The sequence below is a fragment of the Culex quinquefasciatus genome, chromosome 2 (assembly GCF_015732765.1).
Source record: "Culex quinquefasciatus strain JHB chromosome 2, VPISU_Cqui_1.0_pri_paternal, whole genome shotgun sequence".
Taxonomy (NCBI): Eukaryota; Metazoa; Arthropoda; class Insecta; order Diptera; family Culicidae; genus Culex; species Culex quinquefasciatus.
This window is the reverse complement of record NC_051862.1, coordinates 52,948,639-52,970,612: the sequence shown is the minus strand read 5'-3', so window position 1 is coordinate 52,970,612 and position 21,974 is coordinate 52,948,639. Positions and strand designations below refer to the sequence as shown.

General features: G+C 40.8%; 2 protein-coding genes across 3 annotated transcripts; both read left to right on the top strand.

Moving 5' to 3' along the window:
- Positions 1-7,647: 7,647 nt before the first annotated feature.
- LOC6035695 (cationic amino acid transporter 4) lies at positions 7,648-12,685 on the top strand. 2 transcript variants are annotated; one of them, XM_038253911.1, is made up of 4 exons: positions 7,648-7,950; positions 8,095-8,245; positions 9,693-9,842; positions 9,902-12,685. In XM_038253911.1, exons 2-4 carry the CDS (start codon positions 8,104-8,106, stop codon positions 11,602-11,604), a joined length of 1,995 nt encoding a protein of 664 aa, XP_038109839.1. In that variant the 5' UTR covers positions 7,648-7,950; positions 8,095-8,103; the 3' UTR covers positions 11,605-12,685. The 2 variants fall into 2 exon arrangements, with proteins under 2 accessions (XP_038109839.1, XP_038109841.1); XM_038253913.1 differs by having other exon boundaries at positions 8,092-8,245.
- Positions 12,686-13,372: 687 nt separating this feature from the next.
- Positions 13,373-14,484, top strand: LOC6035694 (ORM1-like protein). Its single transcript, XM_001845776.2, has 3 exons — positions 13,373-13,681; positions 13,760-13,911; positions 13,975-14,484. The coding sequence occupies exons 1-3, from the start codon at positions 13,511-13,513 to the stop codon at positions 14,108-14,110; spliced, it is 459 nt and encodes a 152-aa protein (XP_001845828.1). The 5' UTR covers positions 13,373-13,510; the 3' UTR covers positions 14,111-14,484.
- Positions 14,485-21,974: the final 7,490 nt, after the last annotated feature.

Here is a 21,974-nt window from a genome sequence, read left to right as displayed (position 1 = left end):
TGTATCCCTTTCACACCGTATGTCAATGTCCATCGGAGTAAGCGGGATACACTCAATGTTTACATTTCTGGAGTTTTTTTTGAAAAGGTCCAATAATGGTTAATTTCCAGTTTTTGCTTTTTGGGTGTTTTTGAAACCGCCTTGAGTCAGGGGTATTGAAAAACACCCAAAAAGCAAATTTGGTTTATTGAACCTTTTCAAAAAAAAAAAAAAACTCCAGATTTGTTTATAGGACCTTATAAAAAAATCTAGATTTCTTCTACTGCCCACCATTGAAAAAATGGCTAATATCCACTTTTGGCAAAAACGAGATATTAGCACCAGGTGGTAGAGGATGTTCCAACGCATCTTCTGGAACTTGAATTTAACTGAAATAGTGTTTAGATTTGGCTGCCGATGCGAAAAACCAAACGGCTAATATGCCACTCTTATGGGAAATTCCCTTGACGGAGATTTTGTGACAAACACTAAAACGCGTTTTTTTCGGAATACTTGATTTGGCATAATAGCCGAATTTTCAATTATGGGCAGTCTAGGAAGCGCTTGTTTTCTTAACAATTTAGAGGTGGGCAAAACCGCTCATTTTCGTTCGCTCTTTGAAAAGAGCCGCTCTTTTGAACGGCTCATTCGCTCTTTTGAAAAAATTGCATGAAAAGGGTTTTTTCAAGAATCGTGTAAGTTATTTCACATTAGACTTTTATAAATTAGGCCGCACCAAATATTTTTTGATGTTTATGTCCCTCAACTCTGACCAACGTAGTAAAAAAAAATAGCAAGCCATGGTATACATATTTTAATGAAAAAGAGTTTTAAAATGCATTTTTGGCAATTCCGTCGTGAAACTATTTACTTTTCCAGTTATTCTTGAACGACGAAATAGCCTACTTTTCTGTACCAAAAATAACAGAATCGAATAGCAACACTTTTCAAAATAAATGCTGAAAAGTTCTACTTTTCAGCACTCAAATGGGTGCTGAAAAGTTGAACTTTTCAGCACTTGTTTCGAAAAGTAACACTTTTCAACATTTTTTAGATTTAAACGATTTATTGTCAAAATACATGAAAATTTGACATAAAATTTCACTCAGTGTTTGTTTTTTGGAATTGCAAAAAATGTTGTATGGAACTCGTTGCAAAACTTGATTTTTTCAGCACTCTTCGTATTTATCCAACTCGGTGAACCTCGTTGGATAAATGTACGACTCGTGCTGAAAAAATCCTCTTTTTGCATCTTGTTGCATAAACTACTATTAAACTTCCTCGGTTGTATTGAAATCATTAGTTTTCAAAGTATCGTGTTACTTTTGCATTACTGTGTAACGGAATTTCACAAAATGCTTTTTAATTTGTTTTCAGTTGATCAGACTTCTATTTCCATAAAAAATTGGAAGTTTTCTGAAAAAATATTGTTTTGCCCCCTGATTTTTCGGACCGATTTTGAAGGGGTGGGGTGACATAAACTTTGAAAAATATTTGTAGCGGTCATATATGCAAAAAAAATAAAACTGAAAACGAGAAGATGCTCTTGAGACCCAAAAGGTCTTGGTGGTCTCTATGTCAAGATTTCTACTCAAAACTAAATATTCAAGTTATTGAATGGCATCCAAACTTAAATTGCTATTAATTTTTAAATTGCGTTTATTTCTGCAAGAATTGAACTAATGCTGATATTTTATTTGGAGAAAATATTCGGTGAACTTTTCTCAACATTCTGATTTAATCGATAAAGTCTATAAACGCTAAAGTTTAATCGCATAAAATGATTATTTTTTATCCAAAATCTCTCAAATAATCAGTAGTTTTGGTAATATTAGACAGGTTATACTATTTAAAATGCTCAAATTTGTATTCCGGTATTAGTTGAATGTACACTCAGATGTACTATGAAAAGTTTATTTCATTTCGTTTAGAAAATCATTTACTTTTGGGATTAATTTTTATAAGCATTGGCATTTTTGAAATTGTAGCAAATTAATTTTATAACAAAAATCATGCCATATTGAAACGGTTCTTTCAAAAGTTTAAAAAAGAACCGCGGTTCTTTTTTTGTGAGCCACGGTTCGTTCACTCTTTTCAGTGAACCGGCTCTTTGAGCGGTTCGCTCTTTTTCTGCCCATCTCTACTTAACTTGATTTCATGGCATTTAATCCGGAATTGAGCTATTATTTTTAGGGATAAAAATTAAAAAATAATTCTGTCAACAGTTTCCCAAAAAAGTGTCTACGTAGTTGATGGATGGTCCTCTAAAAATCTCTAAAAAACCAACAACTTTGCCCAAGGCACATTCCCGGGCTGGTATTAGATTGAAACTTTCAGCGTTTGTTTGTCTATACATTACACGGAGAATCGGCATTACACTTTTTGCAGTTCGATTTTACACCACCGACTAGTTTCAACCCTCGAACTGAAAAAAGTGTAAAGTGCGAACTGCAAAAAGTGTAAAAGTTACACCTTTGCCAGTTCAGGGGTCCGAACTGAAAAAGGTGTAACTTTTGGACTTAGAATAATTTCGAGATTTTTGTCCGCTGTCAAATCGGGACTTAGTGCAATTTTGGAATTTGTGGCAAGAGTAGGTGCTGAGGTAAGTTTGGCTTTGAATTGCGCACAGTTGCCGAAAAAGGCAATATTCCGCTTTCGTAAATCGGATAACGTTCTTCGTTGCGTGCCGGTGGACACTGTTGTGGCCGATTCCGGTTGAATCCTTGGTTCCCCGGTCTGGGGGTAGCGGATTTGTACCGCCCGGAAACGATTTTTCGAAATCGTTGGCGAAGATCGGAAAAGGCAAGATTCCGGTTCCCCCAAACCGGATAACGAAGAATTGTGGGCCGGCGGACACTGTTGTGGCCGATTCCGGTTGAATCCTTGGTTCCCCGGTCTGGGGGAAGCGGAATTGTACCGTCCGGAAACGATTTTTCGAAATCGTTGGCGAAGATCGGAAAAGGCAAAATTCCGGTTCCCCCAAACCGGATAACGAAGAATAGCGAGCCGGCGGACACTGTTGTGGCCGATTCCGGTTGAATCCTTGGTTCCCCGGTCTGGGGGAAGCTGAATTGTACCGTCCGGAAACGATTTTTCGAAATCGTTGGCGAAGATCGGAAAAGGCAAGATTCCGGTTCCCCCAAACCGGATAACGAAGAATTGTGGGCCGGCGGACACTTTTGTGGCCGATTCCGGTTGAATCTTTTGTTCCCCGGTCTGGGGGAAGCGGAATTGTACCGTCCGGAAACGATTTTTCGAAATCGTTGGCGAAGATCGGAAAAGGCAAGATTCCGGAAGCGAAATTGAACCTTCTGGCAATGATTTTCCGAAATCGTTGGCTAAGATCGGAAAAGGAAAGATACCGATTCTCCCAAACCGGATAACGAAGAATTGTGGGCCGGCGGACACTGTTGTGGCTGATTCCGGTTGAATTCTTGATTCCCCGGTCTGGGGGAAGCGGAATCGTATCTTCCGGCAATGATTTTTTTTTCGAAATCGTTGGCTAAGATTTGGAAAGGAAAGATTCCGACTCCCCCAAACCGGATAATGAAGAATAGCGAGCCGGTGGACGCTTTTGTGGCCGATTCCAGTTAAATTCTAGGTCCCTCGGTCTGTTGGAAGCGGAATTCTAACTTCCGGCAATAATTTTTTGAAGTCATACAACTAATACAATTCATTATTTTTTTTCTCCAGACAACCCGATCCAGATCTACGCCAGTGCTCAAGCAAGATCTACAGCGACGAGGAGGACATCGACGGGATGCCGCTAGTCACCACGGAGGACATTGACTGCGTTCCGATGCAGAGCTCGGAGAAGAAGCTAAGAACATCCCATCCAAGTAAGAAAGTGGGAAACGGTCACGACCGGTAAGTGAGGCACGCTGGGTCCGGTTGCAGCTCCACCGCACATTTCACTACGCGAAGATGACAATTCCGACGACGGTGGAGGCAGCAAGGCCAACCAAGCTCGCCTGCTGAAGATGCACTAGTTTGAGGTGCAGATCGTCCAGCATAAGGACCAGTTTGAGTCCGGCACGAGTCAGGTGCGCGTCGGCTGGACCCTCGGGGAAGAAATCGCTCACTACCCGCAAGCACAAAACGTCTCGCCGATTTTCGTCGTCGGAGTACGTCCGCGAAATCACAAGCAAGTCGTCCCGTGCCCCCTCTACTCCAGCAAAAGCCGGAGCAAGCACGAAGCGTATATTTCACCGGTCTGAACCAGCAGCAAGTCCACTCGTCGAGCAGCGTTTCTTGATTCCCAACGCGATCGTCCCTCTCGCCGGTCGGTCGCAGCAAGTACGCTGTGAGGTGGCGTCCTCACACTGGCTGACCAGAACCATAAACTAAACTTACGATCCAAACCGGTGAGGACTTCCGGGACGAACAGATTTGGGCGAAGGCCGCCGCTCCAAGAGCAGTTACCAAAACCGAGAACCAGAGAGAGGAGACAAACTTGAAAGCGACGAATACGACGAAGAAGCATTACGGAACTTGCTCGTCCCGTTCGCGCTTCAGACTTGGCTCCGAAAGCCGCAGCTGATCTGGAAGTCGTGCAGCTTGGTAAGTACCCATCAAACATTCTCAACCATCAACCTCTCATCTTCATTTTATTCATAGCGCAACCTTCCCGGAACCATGTATCGTGTACCGAGCGAATAATCAACAAGTGATGTTAACAGAAGTGCCCTGTCATAGGAGGTGGCCTTGAGTCTGGAGAGCACTCTGGTGGAATTCATCCACCGATCCATCTCCCGAAGGCCCAGGAACAGGCCCCGGTAACCGGTGGTGGTCGCGGTCACTCCAGCTCAACAAATATCCAGTAGCGTCTCTCCTCTTTATGAATGGTGCTAAAGTGCTGCCACAATCTCCTGCGCACCCGCAACCCTCACACCACCTGGTCGACTCCTGGACGATCATGCTCAACTCCGGTTCCGGAGAATGATGCTTCCAAACGCGCCCCGGATCGAACGTAACAGGATGCACAACTTCAATGAAACGAAGCCAAGGAATAGTCAGCAGCAGCAAAAGCAACAGATCACAAACGCAATGAATCACTCTTGAAATTCGTTCGCTTGCAGGTGAGTTCGTATTTATCATCTTAGGTCTTTATCCAATATTTAGCGAATCAATTAATTGTATTTCTTTGCAGAATTATAACACAAAACACGATTCTGGAGCAGGAGTCGGAGTAACCGAGCTTCAATGCAACTAGCCGTGGCCAGGATTTCAGAAGGGCAACTGGACGTCGCTCGGTCGATTGTGGAGATCGCCAGTGGCACAGCGGGCGCATTCAGTGACTGTTCGCAACCATTACGTGAAGAGCGTGACCGAAATCCGCCTGCGGTCCGTGACCAAAGTCACAAAAATGTACAACCTTGACTATTCTGCCGATGCCTACGGACTGAAGAAAAATCGCGCGTTCCACAAGTTTCACGAACCGCGGCGGGAACCTGGACGAGCTGCTGGACATGAAGTGAAGACTGACATTCGCGACGTTCCGAAGGTCGTCGGTTTCACCGTGGGTATCTACAACGACAACTATACCATAAAACAGTCCGCTGCCGAAGAGCATGTACAACGACAGCAGGTTGAACAGACTTTATTATAGTCTTTTTTCATTAATTTATTGTAAATTTTGAAATAAATAAACGCATTGTTCAATCTAATAATTCAATTGAAATTAAATTGCTCTTCATAATAATCCAAAGAAAATCTGAAAACGCCCAAATATAGGCAACAGGCAATATCCACCCGGTGAAACATTTCAATTTCGATTTTACACGAAATCCAGTTCGACCCCTGTTACACGAAAGTATGTAATCGTACCTGAACTGAATTTCGTGTAATCGAACTCGATTTCGTGTAATGCCGATCCTCCGTGTAGATGAACTTATGCCAAATATGAGCACTCTATGACAAAGGGAAGTGGGGTAAAACGGGCTTTGAGGTCGAAAAAACATTAAAAATCTTAAAATTGCTCGCATTTCCGTAAAACTTCTTCAATTCCAACTCTCTTAGATGCACTCGAAAGGTCTTTTGAAGCACTTCAAAATGTGCCATAGACATCCAGGATTGGTTTGATTTTTTCTTATAGCTTTTGCAAATTATTGTTAAAAATGGATTTTTTTAAAACCTTGATATCTTTTTTCCAACAGCCTCCAACACCCATACTCCCTTAGGTCAAAAGATAGGTAATTTCATGGACTATAAGCCTTCGGAAATAACTTTTTGGCCAATCGCAGTTTTTCTCGTAGTTTTTCGATTTTTCTATAACAAACATTTTACAACGTTAGTTTTTGCCCTGTAGGCCGTCATAGCGGCACATATTGGTCTCAATTTTGTCATATTCGGAATCCTCGGACAATTTCACGTAAGTTAGAAGTATTAGAGTTGTAAATTTGATTGGAAAAAATGCCATTTAAAATGAATTCAAATATTTTTTAACATTTTGTCGGATTAAGGGTAAAACAGATTCGCCTACTTAATACGGCATTTGAAATCCATGAAATTACCTATCTTTTGACCTATGGGAGTATGGGTGTTGGAGGCTGTTGGAAAAGATGTTAAGGTTTAAAAAAAATCAATTTTTAACAATAATTTGCAAAAGCTATGAGAAAAAAACAAACTTCAAAAGACCTTTCGAATGCATCTGAGAGAGTTGGAATTGAAGAAGTTTTACGGAAATGCGAGCAATTTAAAGATTTTTAATGTTTTTTTGAACTTAAACTTCAAAGCCCGTTTTACCCCACTTCCCTTTGTCGTTGGGGGCTCATATTTGGCATGAGTTCATCTCATGCATAGACAAACAAACGCTGAAAGTTTCATCCAAATCGGAGCACCTCGATACGACCTCTAGAACAAACCGAGCAATATTTACAAATACTGCCTCTTAAGAAAAGCCAATAAACGCTATTTTATTATTTTTTTACTGGTTTACGAGGTTACCTATTTTGAAAAAAAAAGTCCAAATTTATTGAAAATATTCGATTTCCAAGTAAATTGTTAATTAACAACAGTGATTTAAAACGTTTCAAAAGTGATATTGTTGAAACCATTTCTCATTACGACCTTCAACATTATGCTTCCTTTACCGGTCGTACTAATCCTGACAAGTTTCGGGTATCAACTCTAAAAAACCAGGCGTCGCCATGAATATAAAAGAATATGATTCAACGGAGGCGCATGGTTTTTTAGAATTTTATTATTCCCAATTTTGTTAGGAATAGAATTTGCCGGAAATCAATTTTGATATTATTGTGTTGATGACATTAGAAATTTAGAGATGTATATAGTAGGTATGTACACAATTTAAAAATCAGTTCTCTAATAAAATCTCTCCTTCCATTATTTTTATATGAGACATCTCTTCAATCCTAATTGAACTTTAATGATGTTGTTACTAATTTCTTGCTGTTTTATTCTGGTTATACATCTCACGACGACCACACGTAGCGTGCGTGGGACCGGATTGCCGGAAGCTTATGCGCATGCGACCCCTACACACACATTCTCGCTCATACAAAGCATTCCGTCGGATGTACTTCGTGTGAAGCATAACATTAGGAGGTGTGCGGTATTGTCGGTTGCGCCTCAAAGTTCGCTTTCCACTGAACAGCGCCATATGAAACTTTGAGGAAAACTTTCGGACAAAACGTGCAATATCAACCTGCCGAGCGAATCCCTCGACGGCGGCGGCCACCGCAAAATCGAACAAGTTGTTCCCGATAACGGACGGTGTGTGCTTTTTGGGGGACGGCTCAGACGGCTTCGGGAGAGGCGAAAGCTCGCACACCGTTATCAGCTGCTCGTCGTCGCCGTCTTCTGAACCCACGTCGTCACAGAGGAAAATCCGAGTGAAAAGTTGGATTTTCCTTTTTGCGGAGAAAGGTTTTTCCGGATTTACGCAGTGAAGTCACGTTTGGTTTTTCGAGGGGTTTTCGCGAACGGGTTCGGAACTGCCGGATCGTCCGGGTAAGTACGGTGAGGCGTTGACCATCTGGAACCAACGCGCGGCGAGTCCAAATGGAGAAAAGTGCTTAATATTTTATCACCTGTCCTGGTGGGGGTCAAATTTCGACCACGACCTTTGCTTCCATATGGTGTTCCCCTCAGCAGGGAGCAGAAATGCCCAGCGTCAGAAGGATGATCCTGGGCCACGTAATGTCCGGGCTGTGCAGCAAGATGAACCGGACTAAGCAGCTTCCGGCGGACCTGATGGAGACCCCGCTGAACCGATGTCTGAACACATTCGATATCACGCTGCTGGGTAAGTGCACCTTGAACTATTTTTCATCATTCCTTAGTGGGGCATCAAAGAAAAAGGAAAACTTTGTTTTCCACGAATTCAGAGTGATTTATGTCGCCTTGTGAAGGAGGAAGTCCTTGAAAAGAAGAAAAAGAGGGCCACTTGGGAGGTGTTTTGACTGCAAACAGCATAGATTCATGCTCCAGTCTACAGTATGTAGTAACGTCAGACCTCTCTCCCACCCCTTCTCTATTACGGTCATTGATTGAAACAGATTGGGGCGCAGATTTGGCATCACTATTCGTTTTTTTTTTCGAAGGCGATGTCATGCATAATTCAGCACAGCACTAAATGTGTTGTCCTGCTGATTTTGGTGAATAACTTGAGAAATGGAGATTATTTCACGGTCAGTCTCTCCCTGCCAGGATGAACGACACAGCGTGGTGTGTTTTTTCCCCTGCTGTCTTTTCATGTGAAATTTAGATCTCATTCGTTCGCAGGAAAGCTACATGAATGATATCGAGAATTGAATTATGAAGATTTATTCATCTTATTACGCTTCAATTTGGGGATGTTTTTCTTCGCAATACTCATCTGCAGTAAAATATAGGGTTATAGAAGATACTTTGTATACGTAGCTTCTAGGATCAAATCAATTTCTTTCGACTTTATTAAAGCATTGGAACAGTAGAAAAAATCTAAACTTGAGTCCAAAATTGATCATTCACCCTACTTTCGTTGTAATGTGAGAATGAGGCATAATTTATGCACTAGGTAGGAAACATGCAATGTTGTCAAAAACGTAATTTTCTCAGCTCATTCTGCATTATCATTCCAACTCCCAAGCCCTCAAAAAAGTTGGAACGGTAACATTAACTCGTTGGTTCTCGAGCATAACTGAACCAATCGGGTCGATTCTTTTTTCTAGTAATTTGTAAGGATGTCTAAATAATCCTAGAACTTTGCAGGACTCAAACATCGTTCCAACCTTTTTTTTCGCGTGTAAAAAAAATTGCCACAAAATCTGCGAAAAAAAAGTTGGAACGATGTCGCAAAATCACAGATTTGGCCAAATTGAGTTCTGCAATATTTTAGGATCATCTAGACATCCTTACAACTCACTGGAATAAAAAGAATCCTTCCGATTGATTCTGTTATGCCCGAGAACCAGCGAGTTGAAGTTACCGTTCCAACTTTTTTAAGAGGCTTGGGCGTCCGTGTAAGTTGGACATGCGTTGGGCGATCCAGTGTTAATTTACTTTTATGCAAATAATTGTTCGGCTAGAAGCTCGATTTTTTGTTCTTCTTTAAAACCACCATGGGCTTCCATAAACATAATTTTTTCATTCATCAAATCACCATGCGTCTCCATTGAAATTCCGAAATCAGGGGGGACCAAAACCAAAATAAATCTCGTGATGTCTAGCCATGAATTGTTCAAAAAAAATAATACAAAAACGCATTGCAGGAATCGGCCACATGGTGGGCGCCGGCATCTACGTCCTAACCGGAACCGTTGCCCGCGAGATGGCCGGCCCCGGAATCGTGCTGTCGTTCATCCTGGCCGGCATGGTTTCGATGCTGGCAGCGCTGTGCTACGCCGAGTTCGGAACGCGGGGTAAGGATTTGTTGTGAGTTTGATGGTTTAAAAATAAACAAAATTCTAATCCATTTCAGTTCCCAAGGCCGGCTCGGCCTACGTCTACACGTACGTATCGATTGGTGAGTTCTGGGCGTTCGTCATCGGTTGGAACATCCTGCTGGAGCACATGCTGGGGGCGGCATCGGTGGCACGTGCCTGGAGTGGTTACGTCGATTCGATGCTGGGCAACATTGTGGCAAACACAACGATGGAGATTACCGGCGAGATGCACGAGCAGCTGCTGGCCAAATATCCGGACTTTCTGGCGTTTGGCGTTTGCATGAGCTATGCGATTGCGTTGGCGACTGGAGTTAAGGCTACGGCCATGATTAATAGTATTTTGACCACGGTAAACGTAATCGTGATGGCCCTGGTGGTTGGGCTGGGCTTTTGGTACGCTGATGCTGGAAATTGGTCACTGCCCGAGCAGGGATTTTTGCCGTATGGATTTGGAGGAGTTTTGGCGGGAGCGGCCACGTGTTTTTACGCGTTCGTTGGCTTTGATAGCATTGCTACTTCCGGTGAAGAGGCAAAAAATCCGAGCGTTTCCATTCCGCTGGCCACGATTCTTTCGTTGTGTGCCGTAACCATTGGGTACGTCCTGGTGAGCGCAGCTTTGACGTTGATGATACCGTACAACGAAATCAATCCGGCAGCTGCTCTTCCGGATGCCTTTGGGACACGTGGTATTGCGTGGGCCAAGTACGCGATTTCAACGGGAGCTATTTGTGGAATGACCACAACTCTGCTTGGATCTCTGTTTGCTCTGCCGCGATGTCTGTACGCCATGGCCAGTGATGGATTGTTGTTTTCCTGCTTTGGAAAGGTCAATACCAAGACACAGGTTCCCTTGTTGAACCTGGCGGTTTCAGGGCTATGTTCGGCTTTGTTGGCACTCCTGTTTGATCTGGAGAAGCTCGTGGAGTTCATGTCCATTGGAACCCTTATGGCGTACACCATCGTCAGTGCCAGCGTAATTGTCCTTCGCTACAGACCGATAGCCGTGGAGGAGACTGTCCACCTCGCTCCGGATACCCCAGGAACGGACGAAGAAGAAGGCGCTTCCTCTTCTTCCCAATCGAGTGCCATTGATCCGTCTTCACCGACCAGTGAAATGATTGAAATAGCCCTAGCAGGACGTCTGCGTCCTCAGTTCCGCTGGTTAGAGCCGGTTCTAGGACGTTGCGAGCCTGGAGTGGCCTGTTCCGGGGCAGTACTCCTTTTCTGTGTGCTTAGCGTAGCGATTTGCTTTCAACTACAGGCTTCCTGGGATGACCTTTACAACGGCGTTTGGTGGGCTCTTGGCCTCTATGGATTCCTGCTGTTCTGCCTAGTCGCATGTATCGTAGTAATTTCGGCCCACCACCAAAACACTCGTGGACTCCAGTTCAAGGTCCCACTGGTTCCGTACATCCCGGCGCTGAGCATCTTCTGCAACATCGAACTCATGGTCCATCTGAGCTTCCTGACGTGGCTGCGGTTCTTCATTTGGCTTTCGATCGGAATGCTGGTGTACTTCCTGTACGGAATCCACAACAGCAAGGAAGGTGAACTAGGCGTAACCTCCTATTCAATGTTAATGTCCACCCAGGAGGCGATCCGGGGCTGGGGCGCAACGCACTCGGCCGGACTGACCGGTGGAACGCGGGTCACGGTGACCAAGATCGTAAAGGGCCGCGTTAGCCGGAAAAGTGTCGACAAGCAAGCCATCATCGACGACGACGATGATGACTCCTAAACTGCAACTAACAAGCAATTTCTGGATAGTATTCATGAGGAATTTTACGTTCTATACGCTTCAGGTGGCACAATTAGCCGAACGTTTTCGGTTTACAGATATTCAAGGCAACTAACTTTATAAAGCTTCCACTTTGGAAAACGAGAACATCCTTGCACAATATTTTTTTCTCTCGAATCAATGCACAACAAATAATCTACCATGAAAACCATGAAGATAATCTGAAAACCAATCACTTGCATCAAATTCGATTAAACTGTTTAATCCAGTTTAAGCTCAGTTAGATTTAGTTTATATATTACCGTTAGACCTGTTAGTACCTGTTCTCGAAGACCTTTCCGTCTCCATTAAACAAAATGTATTAACATTATTTTTATAGAGAGAATTCGATTCTTTATTGTGCTCTTAATAAGTTGGGATACAAATAGAAGTTTATTTTAGAAATATTTACCTTCTACATATGATAGACTAAAAGTGTAGAAACCAACAACATTAACAATAATCTAGCAACAAATACACTTCTGCGGAAAATATGCTAACAATAACACTTAATCTGTATTGAGCAGCTTTTCGTGGGTCATTTTCTGTCGACTATTGGTCTACACACTCGATAGCTAAATGATAAAGAGTACATTATTCATATTACAAATATTATATACACAATCACACACAAGTCACACAAATATACATATATTTATAACACGTAAGAACTAGTATAACTAACATCACACATACCACATAAAATATTACAAACAATACGTATTGTAACCTAAAGAACACAAACAAATAACCCAGCGACACAAAAATTTGGTGGAAATTGGAATGTTGAACATGAGAAAAAAGCGACAGATCAATTAGTAGTGAATATACAATATTCTTTTAACAAATTCGTATTTTCAATATAACAGCTGATGGTGTGAACCTCTACTCACGACGATCAACTTGAAGTTTGTTAGGTACACCATTCACGAAACACAAGAATGAAAATAAAAAGATACAGATCATTAATGTACTACCGCTACATATTGTATATCAACAGATGTAACTGAAGTAACACAATAAAAACGCTATCCTTTCTGTATAAAAGAAGTTTTCTTTTAAGCTATTCTTTAACGTTTTGCTCAAATTAGGTCATTGGGTGTAGTATTTATAGCTCAGAAACGCTTTTGAGCTATACATTGAGGGGAGACTTCAACGTCATAACGGCAGCTAGCGACGAACTCATATGTGAAATTAATACTACATTCAAACCCCGTTGGTTTGACACCAACTGTTGTCAAACGAACGGGGTTACTTTTTGGGTCTAGTTATTTCGGCAATTTTGAGTCCGATCGGACAACTTTTTTTCGAATCATGCTGTTTTCGTGGGGAATTGCTGTATAAGTGCAATCCAGTTTAAATTTCATAAACTCATGTGCTCAAATGTTGAGATTTTGATAAAATACTTAATTATTTTTTGTCCTGAAGCAAAACGATCGCAGCAGAATGATAATTATTTCTGCAACTCGTTGAAAAACTATTTTTTTACCATTTAGGAGACCGAAACAAGACGTTGGATAAATTATTTTGCAACCTGCAAAAAAAAAAAAACATTAAAATTAAGATTGAACAAGTAAAAATTGTATGTTCTGTGAGTTTCATCTCTTTGTTATGCATACCATGGAATTCTAAACACACACAATGCACACGCCAAAGTTACGACGTATACGACATGAACGCACATAGTATTAGTGAATTCTCGTTCAAAATAATAATAAACTCCAACAACAAATTCCCCTTAAAATTCAACCTGTAGTCACAATCATAACAAAGAAACGTCATTTTTCGCAACATTATATGTATCATTCGTGCGCGTAGTTTGTACCATTCTGGAATAATCTTTTCAAATTAAACAGCAACATCCGAAATGATTGCCGGTGGTCATGGAGATCCTAATCCGAACAGCTCGTGGCTAGACTCTCGGGGCTTGTGGCTGGCGTACATACTTGGTATTCTAATCTTCCACATCGTACTGCTGGCGTTGCCATTCATTAATATTCCTTACGCTTGGACTATCACGAATATCACACATAATTTGGTATGTTTAGACCTGAGATGGTTGTTTGTGTTGTCCTGTAATTATTATTAAGGTTTCTATGATTACAATTAATTGCAGGCACATCTCTACTTCTTACACTCGATAAAGGGCGCCCCTTGGATGAGTATTGATACTGGAGATTCACGGAAGTATACTCACTGGGAACAGATTAACCATGGAGTTCAATTCACCGCCACCAGAAAGTTCTTGACGGCGGCTCCGATTATTTTGTAAGTCTTCTAGTTTGTTTTATGAAGTAATGAGAAAATGGTAAATCTTTGAAAAAATTTCAGATTTCTTCTGACTTGTCTCTACACCAGAAACGACATTGATCACTTTATCGCAAACTTCATCTCGCTGGTGGTTGTACTTGTCCCAAAGTTACCTCAGTTTCATGGAGTTCGACTGTTTGGCATTAACAAATATTAGAGCAAGGTTTTGGAAGAAAAAAATATCAACCGAAATATTCTGAACAACAGCTCATAATGTATGTAACCCCACGCTGTAGCTGAAAGCATTTGGTGGGACACTCTACTGATTATTGTATACAAGGAAGAAGAATAGCGTGCTGATTTGAAAATAGCGATCAGGAATGTTAACTTTAGATAAAAACAGAGAACTTTGATCAGGATTTTGTAGTTGTGTTTTGAACGAAGACTGGTTTGGGATTTAATCCTGGGCTTAAAAGGCATATAAGAATAGTGTTAGACATGGAATGAATTATACAATTGTTAGATTAATGTATGAATGTTAGCTGAAATTGTACTATTGAGAACAAATAAATATGTGGATGTTCAAACCTATTTCTAGATTATTTAATAACATTTAAAATAAACGAAAAGTGCCTGCCAATTCTCAATTTATAAACTACGAGAACTGCACTTATTATCCATAAAGACTTTGGGGGGATATTGAAAAATACCCAAAAAACAGAATAGAAAAAAAAATATTGGAACTTTAAAAACTCAAAAAAAAATTTCGTTATCTTATGTTGGATCGTTTAATATTTATTTGGAAATGTAAAAAGGCATAAACCACTCGGGTTTGATCAAATGTCAGGTTACCGGGTTCAAACATAAGAAAGTTTAAAACAAACTGATGACATTTCGGCTAATCGAATTTCGAATAATCAAACCTCCGTATAGAATTAAAAACAATCTTATTTCAAGCCCAATTTACTTTTTTTTTAAATAACACAGAATGCAAAATACATTGTACACAGCAAATAATGTAGCAATCCAGCATTGCTTGCCTTATGAAATTTGATGTAATATTACACTCTTAAATATGTAGCTCATAGACTAATAAGTCTATGATGTAGCCCATCAGTATATGGTAAACCTACTTAGTCGAAATGTCAAGCTCATATTCTTTCCATTCTTCATTGGTCTATTAGCCGAACGGGCTAAGGCGTCAATTCTCAATGTTGGTGCTGGGATTACGTCTTGTGTCTTTTTTACAAAGGTGATTTGCATGCGACTTTGCCATGCTGTGATAACAGTCATGCTACCGTATTTTTTTAAATATCAATACAAGCTTGTCCCAACACTTAAAACTTGTAAAAAAGCTTAAAAACGCTATACGTGTATTTATTTAAAAATCAATAATTGATCAATTTAAAAAAATATCTAAAATCAAATTATTCGCTCTACAGCATTGCCTTGGCGTTCTCGATTGCGAGATTCCTACTTGAAACTAGGTGTCCGAAGGCTTGATTGTTGAGGCAATTGCAAACCTCTTTTTACACCTTAGCTTCCATCCACCCCGGGATTCAAACTGACTGCCTTTGGATTGTTAGTCCAGCTGTCTACAAGCGACTCCACCGAGACAGGACCCAGGGAGACGACTCCTACACCTGGCCTGAGCTAACGACCTAACCTTTTGTTTAGGTTAGTCCGGGGCCAACATTTACTTCCCTGTCAGACGGAAGGCGTGATCAGACAAATCTCGTCTCGAAAAATGCCGTACACTTAGGAGCCCAGGGCGACGAAGTCCTTGAAGTTAAAAGGAAGACACTAGTGGTTGGTACTAGCAATGGTGGCCGACAGCTATACCTTCAATAAACATCGTTAACCCTTCACAATGGCAATAAATCACGTAATGAACGAAATATGTAGATGATAATAACCAATAATCAAATAACTTCATAATTTATGATAAAAGATGTTAAAATAATGAAAAAAAAAAAAAAACATATTTCGAGTAATAACAAAAATAGAAATGAGAACTTATCACGAGACTAAAACTATCAAATTAATTTGGGTGTTGCCAAAATCTGATGGATCTTTGGTTTAATAAAACCAATAATATTTTATTTTTATTTTGTTTGATAATAGCATTACTCTGGAGTTTGATTTTAATAGGTCCTATAAATATAGGAATTCATTCCCATAGCCAAACAATAATTTTTTATTTTTGTACTGTACCCCCATAAATACTCGACATTTTTTTCTGTTGCGTGAAATCTGAGTGTGTGCATTTCGTTATACTTTTTGTTTCAAACATTCCTAAATAATACCAGAAATATTAAATTTTTATGATTGCCTCTCCCACGCCATTGATCGGGGGACAAAAACTTTAAATAAAATTATTACAATCGTAATTGTAATTTAGAAATAAACAAATTGCTCAACGTTTGGTTATATTCCGCTTCCAACATATCCTGTCAATATAAAGTCTCCCTCACTCACACCAGCTTGCGGACATTTCTTTGTTTTCATTTTCGCCCCATCATTGCGTGGTGGTTATGTTGCCTGTGCATAGCTATGCTGCTGCTGTCGCCAACCAACCCTTACTCTCTCTATCTCGATCTCTCTCTCGAGAGAAATCATTTTTGTTTGTGTGCGAGCGTGAGTTCTCTCAAGGGTAGATGCGTGAGTTACCACCCGCCTCCACGCGAGAGTCCTTTTATGCTTTGTTCGATGAGTTTTGATGACAATGTGTGTGTGCGCGTGTGCGTGTCGGGGGAGCATGTCGACTGACGATGGGTGGCCGTCTCTCTGCCCTCCCCAAAAATAGAGCATAATACAACAAAGTAACAATAATTTTCCTTCCACGCATACACCATAATGGCATTGAGACGGCGGCGGGCGCGAGGTCGTCGACCTGCCACTTTCTTAGTACGCACAATCGACCACGGCGACGATTTATAAGCTGTTTCCAGTCGCACTTTTCATGCACACTAAGATTTAATTGGAGGATTTTCGATTTTGGAAAATGTTGCTTGTCAATAAAAATATGTTCACATTTTCAAAAAAAAAAAAAATAATAGTTAAAATTTCCTACAAAACTTTAAATTTAAAAATTTCTTTTTAGTGTGTACTTTTGATTGTCGAAGCGTAGCAGACAAAAATGACACAATTAATATTAAACAGTTTTAGTTAGTCTGTCATCGGGCGATTTTTCCATCATCCTGTGTAGCGTGTCGCGACTTTTTGACAATACCAAACAGTTTGTTAAAGCATGTAGGAGGGGAACATTTTTAGGTTATGTCCACGTGTCGTGCCACCCGCGCCTCACTTTGCGGTACGGAAACGTAGTGTGTTGGGGACACGTGCGCTCTCTTTCGCGTGCTTGGTTTTCTATGGGTGATAAATGGTCCGCTGGTGTTTGATGTAGACTGTTGATGATCTGAATTGATTGCTTCACTAATAGTTTTTTTTCGAACATGCTGATAACTTGTTGATTGTGCGACGTATTTGAATTATGGAATTACTGTAGATTAATGGTTCAACCGATTTGGACCGTTCTGGCCTCATTCGATCCGTCTTAGAGTTCCACAAGACCCTAGTTAATATTATGAAGTTTAGAAAAGTACTTCAAAAGTTATGCAAAAAAACGTTACTTAATCCACCCTTAGGTGGTTGGCGCCTTCCTCACATTTAAAGGGTGCTATCCAAAATGCAAAAAGTGCGTAAATAACACTTAAGTGCTTATAACTTTTGATAGATTTGTCAGATCTTCAATGTCTTGGACGCGTTGGAAAGGTCTTTTAAATACCTTTCTGAAAATGTATAGCATGACGGATTTTCTTACAAAAACCACCCTTTTTACAATCTTCCGGACTTTTTTTAAAATCGTTTTTTTAGCATAACTTTTGAAGTATTTAACTAAACTGCATAATTTTAAATAGCGACTTATGGGACCTCAAGACGGATCGAATGACGCCAAAACGGACATAATCGGTTCAGCCAATGTCGAGATATTCGAGTGACAATTTTTTGATCAACATCCCACCACACACACAGACATTTGATCAGAATTTGATTCTGAGTCGATAGGTATACATGAAGGTGGTCTAGGAGGTCTAATTAAAAAGTTCATTTTTCGAGTGATTTTAAAGCCTTTCCTCAGTAACGTGAGGAAGGCAAAACGATTTTAGCTAAACTTCGGAAGATTGTAAAAAGGGTGGTTTTTGTAAGAAAACTCGTCATGATATATATTGTTAGAAAGGTATTTGAAAGACCTTTCCAGCGCGTTCCAAAGATTGAACATATGTCAACCCCATCAAAAGTTATGAACACTTAAGTGTTATTTATACACTTTTTTGAGGCCGGATCTCAAATATTTTGATGAAAATTTGTCCGGATCTGTAATGCAACCCATCGTGAGGTAGGTAATTAAAAGATCTTTCCAACGAGCTCAAAAGATTGAAGATCTGGCAACCCTATAAACAGTTATAAGTACTTTAGTGTTTTTAATACACTTTTTTGAGATATTTTGATAAAAATAAGTGTGTGTATTCACTTTATGAATGCAAGGAAGGCACCAACCTCCTAAAGGTGGATTAAATAACGTCTTTAGTTTGTACCCCGTTGGTTGGTCAAACGAAAAAGTGACGAACTGTCACTTTTACACGCACGCATCAATACAAACGTTTGGTCATAGACTAAAAAAAGACTAACCACTTCGAACATTTTTTTCAAAAAAATATGACTCATGTGCTGTGAACCGCGTGAACCACTTTGGACCGCATCGGCTCGCCCCCCGTATGACAGATTTGCTTGGCAGCCCTTTCTTTTTTTCGATTTTGTTTTGCGCTGCTTTGCGCGCGCATCTATTTTTCTTTATTTTGGTAATCACAACAAAGTCAGCTGTTCGTTTTGATTTCCACTAACTTTGGAGTGTGTTGTGTGAAAATTTGCCACGTCCGTGTGGAGCACTAGCAGGGCCGGAATCGAAACCGTTCTGGCAACAACCTTGGCGCGGCAGCCTTCAGCAACGCGGAAACCTTCACCATAACCCACCTGCCAAAGCCACCAGCTCCTGTTCAAGAATAGAAACCACAAGGTCACGGTGATGACAAGATCCGTGATAATTCCCCGCCGAGACACGTTTTGCTGCAAAACGTTGGAACCGGTCTACAGTCGACGATCAGTGCAACTTTCTCAACTACATGTCCTGGCGGAAGTTGTAGCTGTGCCGGAATTAGCTGAACGGATCAGAGCTGCTGTCCGGATTGCCCATGGTCACCTGGTTGGACAAAGAGATGAGCTTTTTACCGGCAATGCTGGCACGTGAGCAAAACGAAGACGAAGATGTAAATCAAATCGGCTGAATACTTCCTACGCGATCGATGAAACTCGATTCGATTCCACCGAAAAGTCACGAGTTGGTCACGAGTGCCATCCCGGTACATGGAACCCCAGAACCAGTCCCGGAGTTGTTACTCTAACGTCATCGCGGGCTTTCCGGAATGCTCAGAATGCCTTACGTAAAGGTTAAAGGTTCCTTGTGTGTCAGATAGTCGACGTTACATGACCGGATGCGACAGCTGCCGACCAACCCGGAACCGATGGACATACGTTCCATCGGTGACTTGGGGTGAAACCAAACGTTCATGGCCCTTCCCCTGTGCGAATGTGTGTGTTTGTTTAGAATAACAAATCAAAACAAAAACAAACAAAAAAAGAAACGTCAGAAAATCGACAGTGGAGCCAGTTCTTGACATTTTGATCTGTCATATTTGACAGTGAACCGGACGTGCCGAGGGGTCATAAAAAGGTTGAGTCATGGTTCAGAGCCCAGTGAGTAGTCTTTTATTAGTCTATGGTTTGGTAGTGTGTGTTAACTCCGCGTAAAAGGGGTGTCAAATTAAAAAAAAACTGATCCCGTTCGTTTGACAACAGTTGGTGTCAAACCATCGGGGTTTGAGTGTACCAGGGGAAAGGTAAAACAATACAGTAGTTGTTCGGTAACTGGGCGTTGTTTAACTGGGCTGCTTTTTAACTGGGCGCTCGATAACTGGGCCGCAGCCCAGTTAAAAAGCAGACAAACGTCAAAAAACCAAAACAAACCGAAATCACCGAGGGGTTAATGGATGCAAAAATCATGGTCAACAAATAAAAAAACTTTTTTCAAACTTTTATGTAATTTCAAGACACAATTAAAGAAATATGAAAAGTTATCATTGTAAACAAATTTGAGTAACTTTTATTTTTATATTTCATCAAATAAATATTATGCATCGGTAGTCCCCTCGTTATTTTTCGTTCAGCCCAGTTAGCGAACAGCATTCGATGACTGGGCTACGTTCTCAGCCCAGTTACCGAACAACTACTGTACCTTCTATGGTTTCCAGTCCAGACTCGCAAAGTCTCCAAGCCGAAATTAAAACTCTAAAACCATATTTAAGTCAAATTTAAATGGTTGATTGTCCTTGATAACTACTCAATGCTTTTTCTCTCTATTCCATATTAGCCGGCATCCTGCATTTAAAAATTCTAAATCACTTTAGAGTAGTTTAGTGGTTATACTAAAGCTCGACAATCAAAAATAAGACAAATCCTTTTTGGAGACATTCAACAAGAATGCAAAATTAAACAAAATCACAATTTTAAAAATTTAGAAACCAAACTTTACATTGAAATAATCGAAGCCAATCATTTGTGCATACATCCAACATAAATAAATATGTATTTGACACATTCTGCCATGACGTAACAACGGTTTAACGATTCCTTTTTTGAAGGTATTTTGGTAGAACTCGGAAATTTCATAGGTTTTATCGCTTGCTTAGGACGACTCCCAGACCTTTACCTTTCACAACTATCAACTTAACGCGACGCTTACGCAGCCCGGTAGCCCTGTTGTTTAAAGTCAATGTAATTTGGTCAAACGGTCAATTTGATTCGAGTTTTTTCTAAGTAAGTCAAGCATTAGCATTTCCCGTGCTCCGCATCCTTTTTCCTCCCCTGGTGAATGGTGGAGATGGGAGCGGCCGGCAATTAGGTTTTACAGCGTGACGTCACGAGCGCACACGCACACACATTTTTGCTGAGACACACGTGCAAAAAATGTAAACAGTGCAGCCAAGCTGTTAAATTTCTAACCTAAAAATTGAGTCGGCGTAAAACCTAATGGATGGCTTTCATGGTACTGTCTGTCCTGTTCTGATAAAATTGGTTTTATTTCCTTTTAACACTGAAACGCCCAACGCATGTCCACGGACGCCCAAGCCTCCCAAAAAAGTTGGAACGGTAACTTCAACACGCCCGTTCTCGAGCATAACTCAACCAATCGGGACGATTCTTGTTCCCAGTGATTTGTAAGAATGTCTAGATGATCCTAAAATTTTGCAGAACTAGATTTGAAAAAATCTGTAATTTCTGCGACCGAAAAACTCGTTCCAACATTTTTTAAACGACTGCCTCCGCGGAATTTTCGGCGATTTTTTTTACACGCAAAAAAAAAGTTGGTACGATGTTTTTGATCGCAAAAATTACAGATTTGATCAAATTAAGTTCTGCAAAGATCTAGAATCATCTAGACATCCTAACAAATCACTGGAAAGAAGAATCATCTTGATTGAGTTATGTCCGAGAACCATTGAGTTGAAGTTACCGTTCCAACTTTTTTGGAGCCTTGGGGTTGGAATGTTAATCAATTTCTAAGCAACCTGGGCTGAACAATCATCACACATCCCTGGGTTTTGAAAAGCAAACTACAGTCGACTCTCTGGTTGTCAATATCCAAGGGACCGTCGAGGAAGAGAATCCCAAGTAACATTTTAGGCTTTATCTAAGCTGTCACAACCGCTATAAAACCTATCAGCCAAAACCAGCATTAAAACCCCTTAGTCGTAACAAACTCCCCAGAACCTTGATAAACCCCACTTAAAACCCAAAAGGACCTCCGCAAAAGGTTGTTACGGCCTATTTATAAAACCTACATAGGAGTTCAAGGCTTTACAACTGAATCCTAACAACATCCTCAAAGCCTTGATAAAACCTTTGTTAAAACCTAGTCAGGAGTTATGGAAAAATGACATTTCATACGTCTTCAAACGTCTTAT

Excerpts from the sequence above, each read along its gene's own strand:
- LOC6035695 (XM_038253911.1), top strand. The coding sequence starts at position 8,104 with ATGCCCAGCGTCAGAAGGATGATCCTGGGCCACGTAATGTCCGGGCTG. Across the intron at positions 8,246-9,692 it reads ATTCGATATCACGCTGCTGG|GAATCGGCCACATGGTGGGC; the intron begins GTAAGTGCACCT and ends AACGCATTGCAG. Across the intron at positions 9,843-9,901 it reads CGCCGAGTTCGGAACGCGGG|TTCCCAAGGCCGGCTCGGCC; the intron begins GTAAGGATTTGT and ends AATCCATTTCAG.
- LOC6035694 (XM_001845776.2), top strand. The coding sequence starts at position 13,511 with ATGATTGCCGGTGGTCATGGAGATCCTAATCCGAACAGCTCGTGGCTA. Across the intron at positions 13,682-13,759 it reads CGAATATCACACATAATTTG|GCACATCTCTACTTCTTACA; the intron begins GTATGTTTAGAC and ends AATTAATTGCAG. Across the intron at positions 13,912-13,974 it reads ACGGCGGCTCCGATTATTTT|ATTTCTTCTGACTTGTCTCT; the intron begins GTAAGTCTTCTA and ends AAAAAATTTCAG.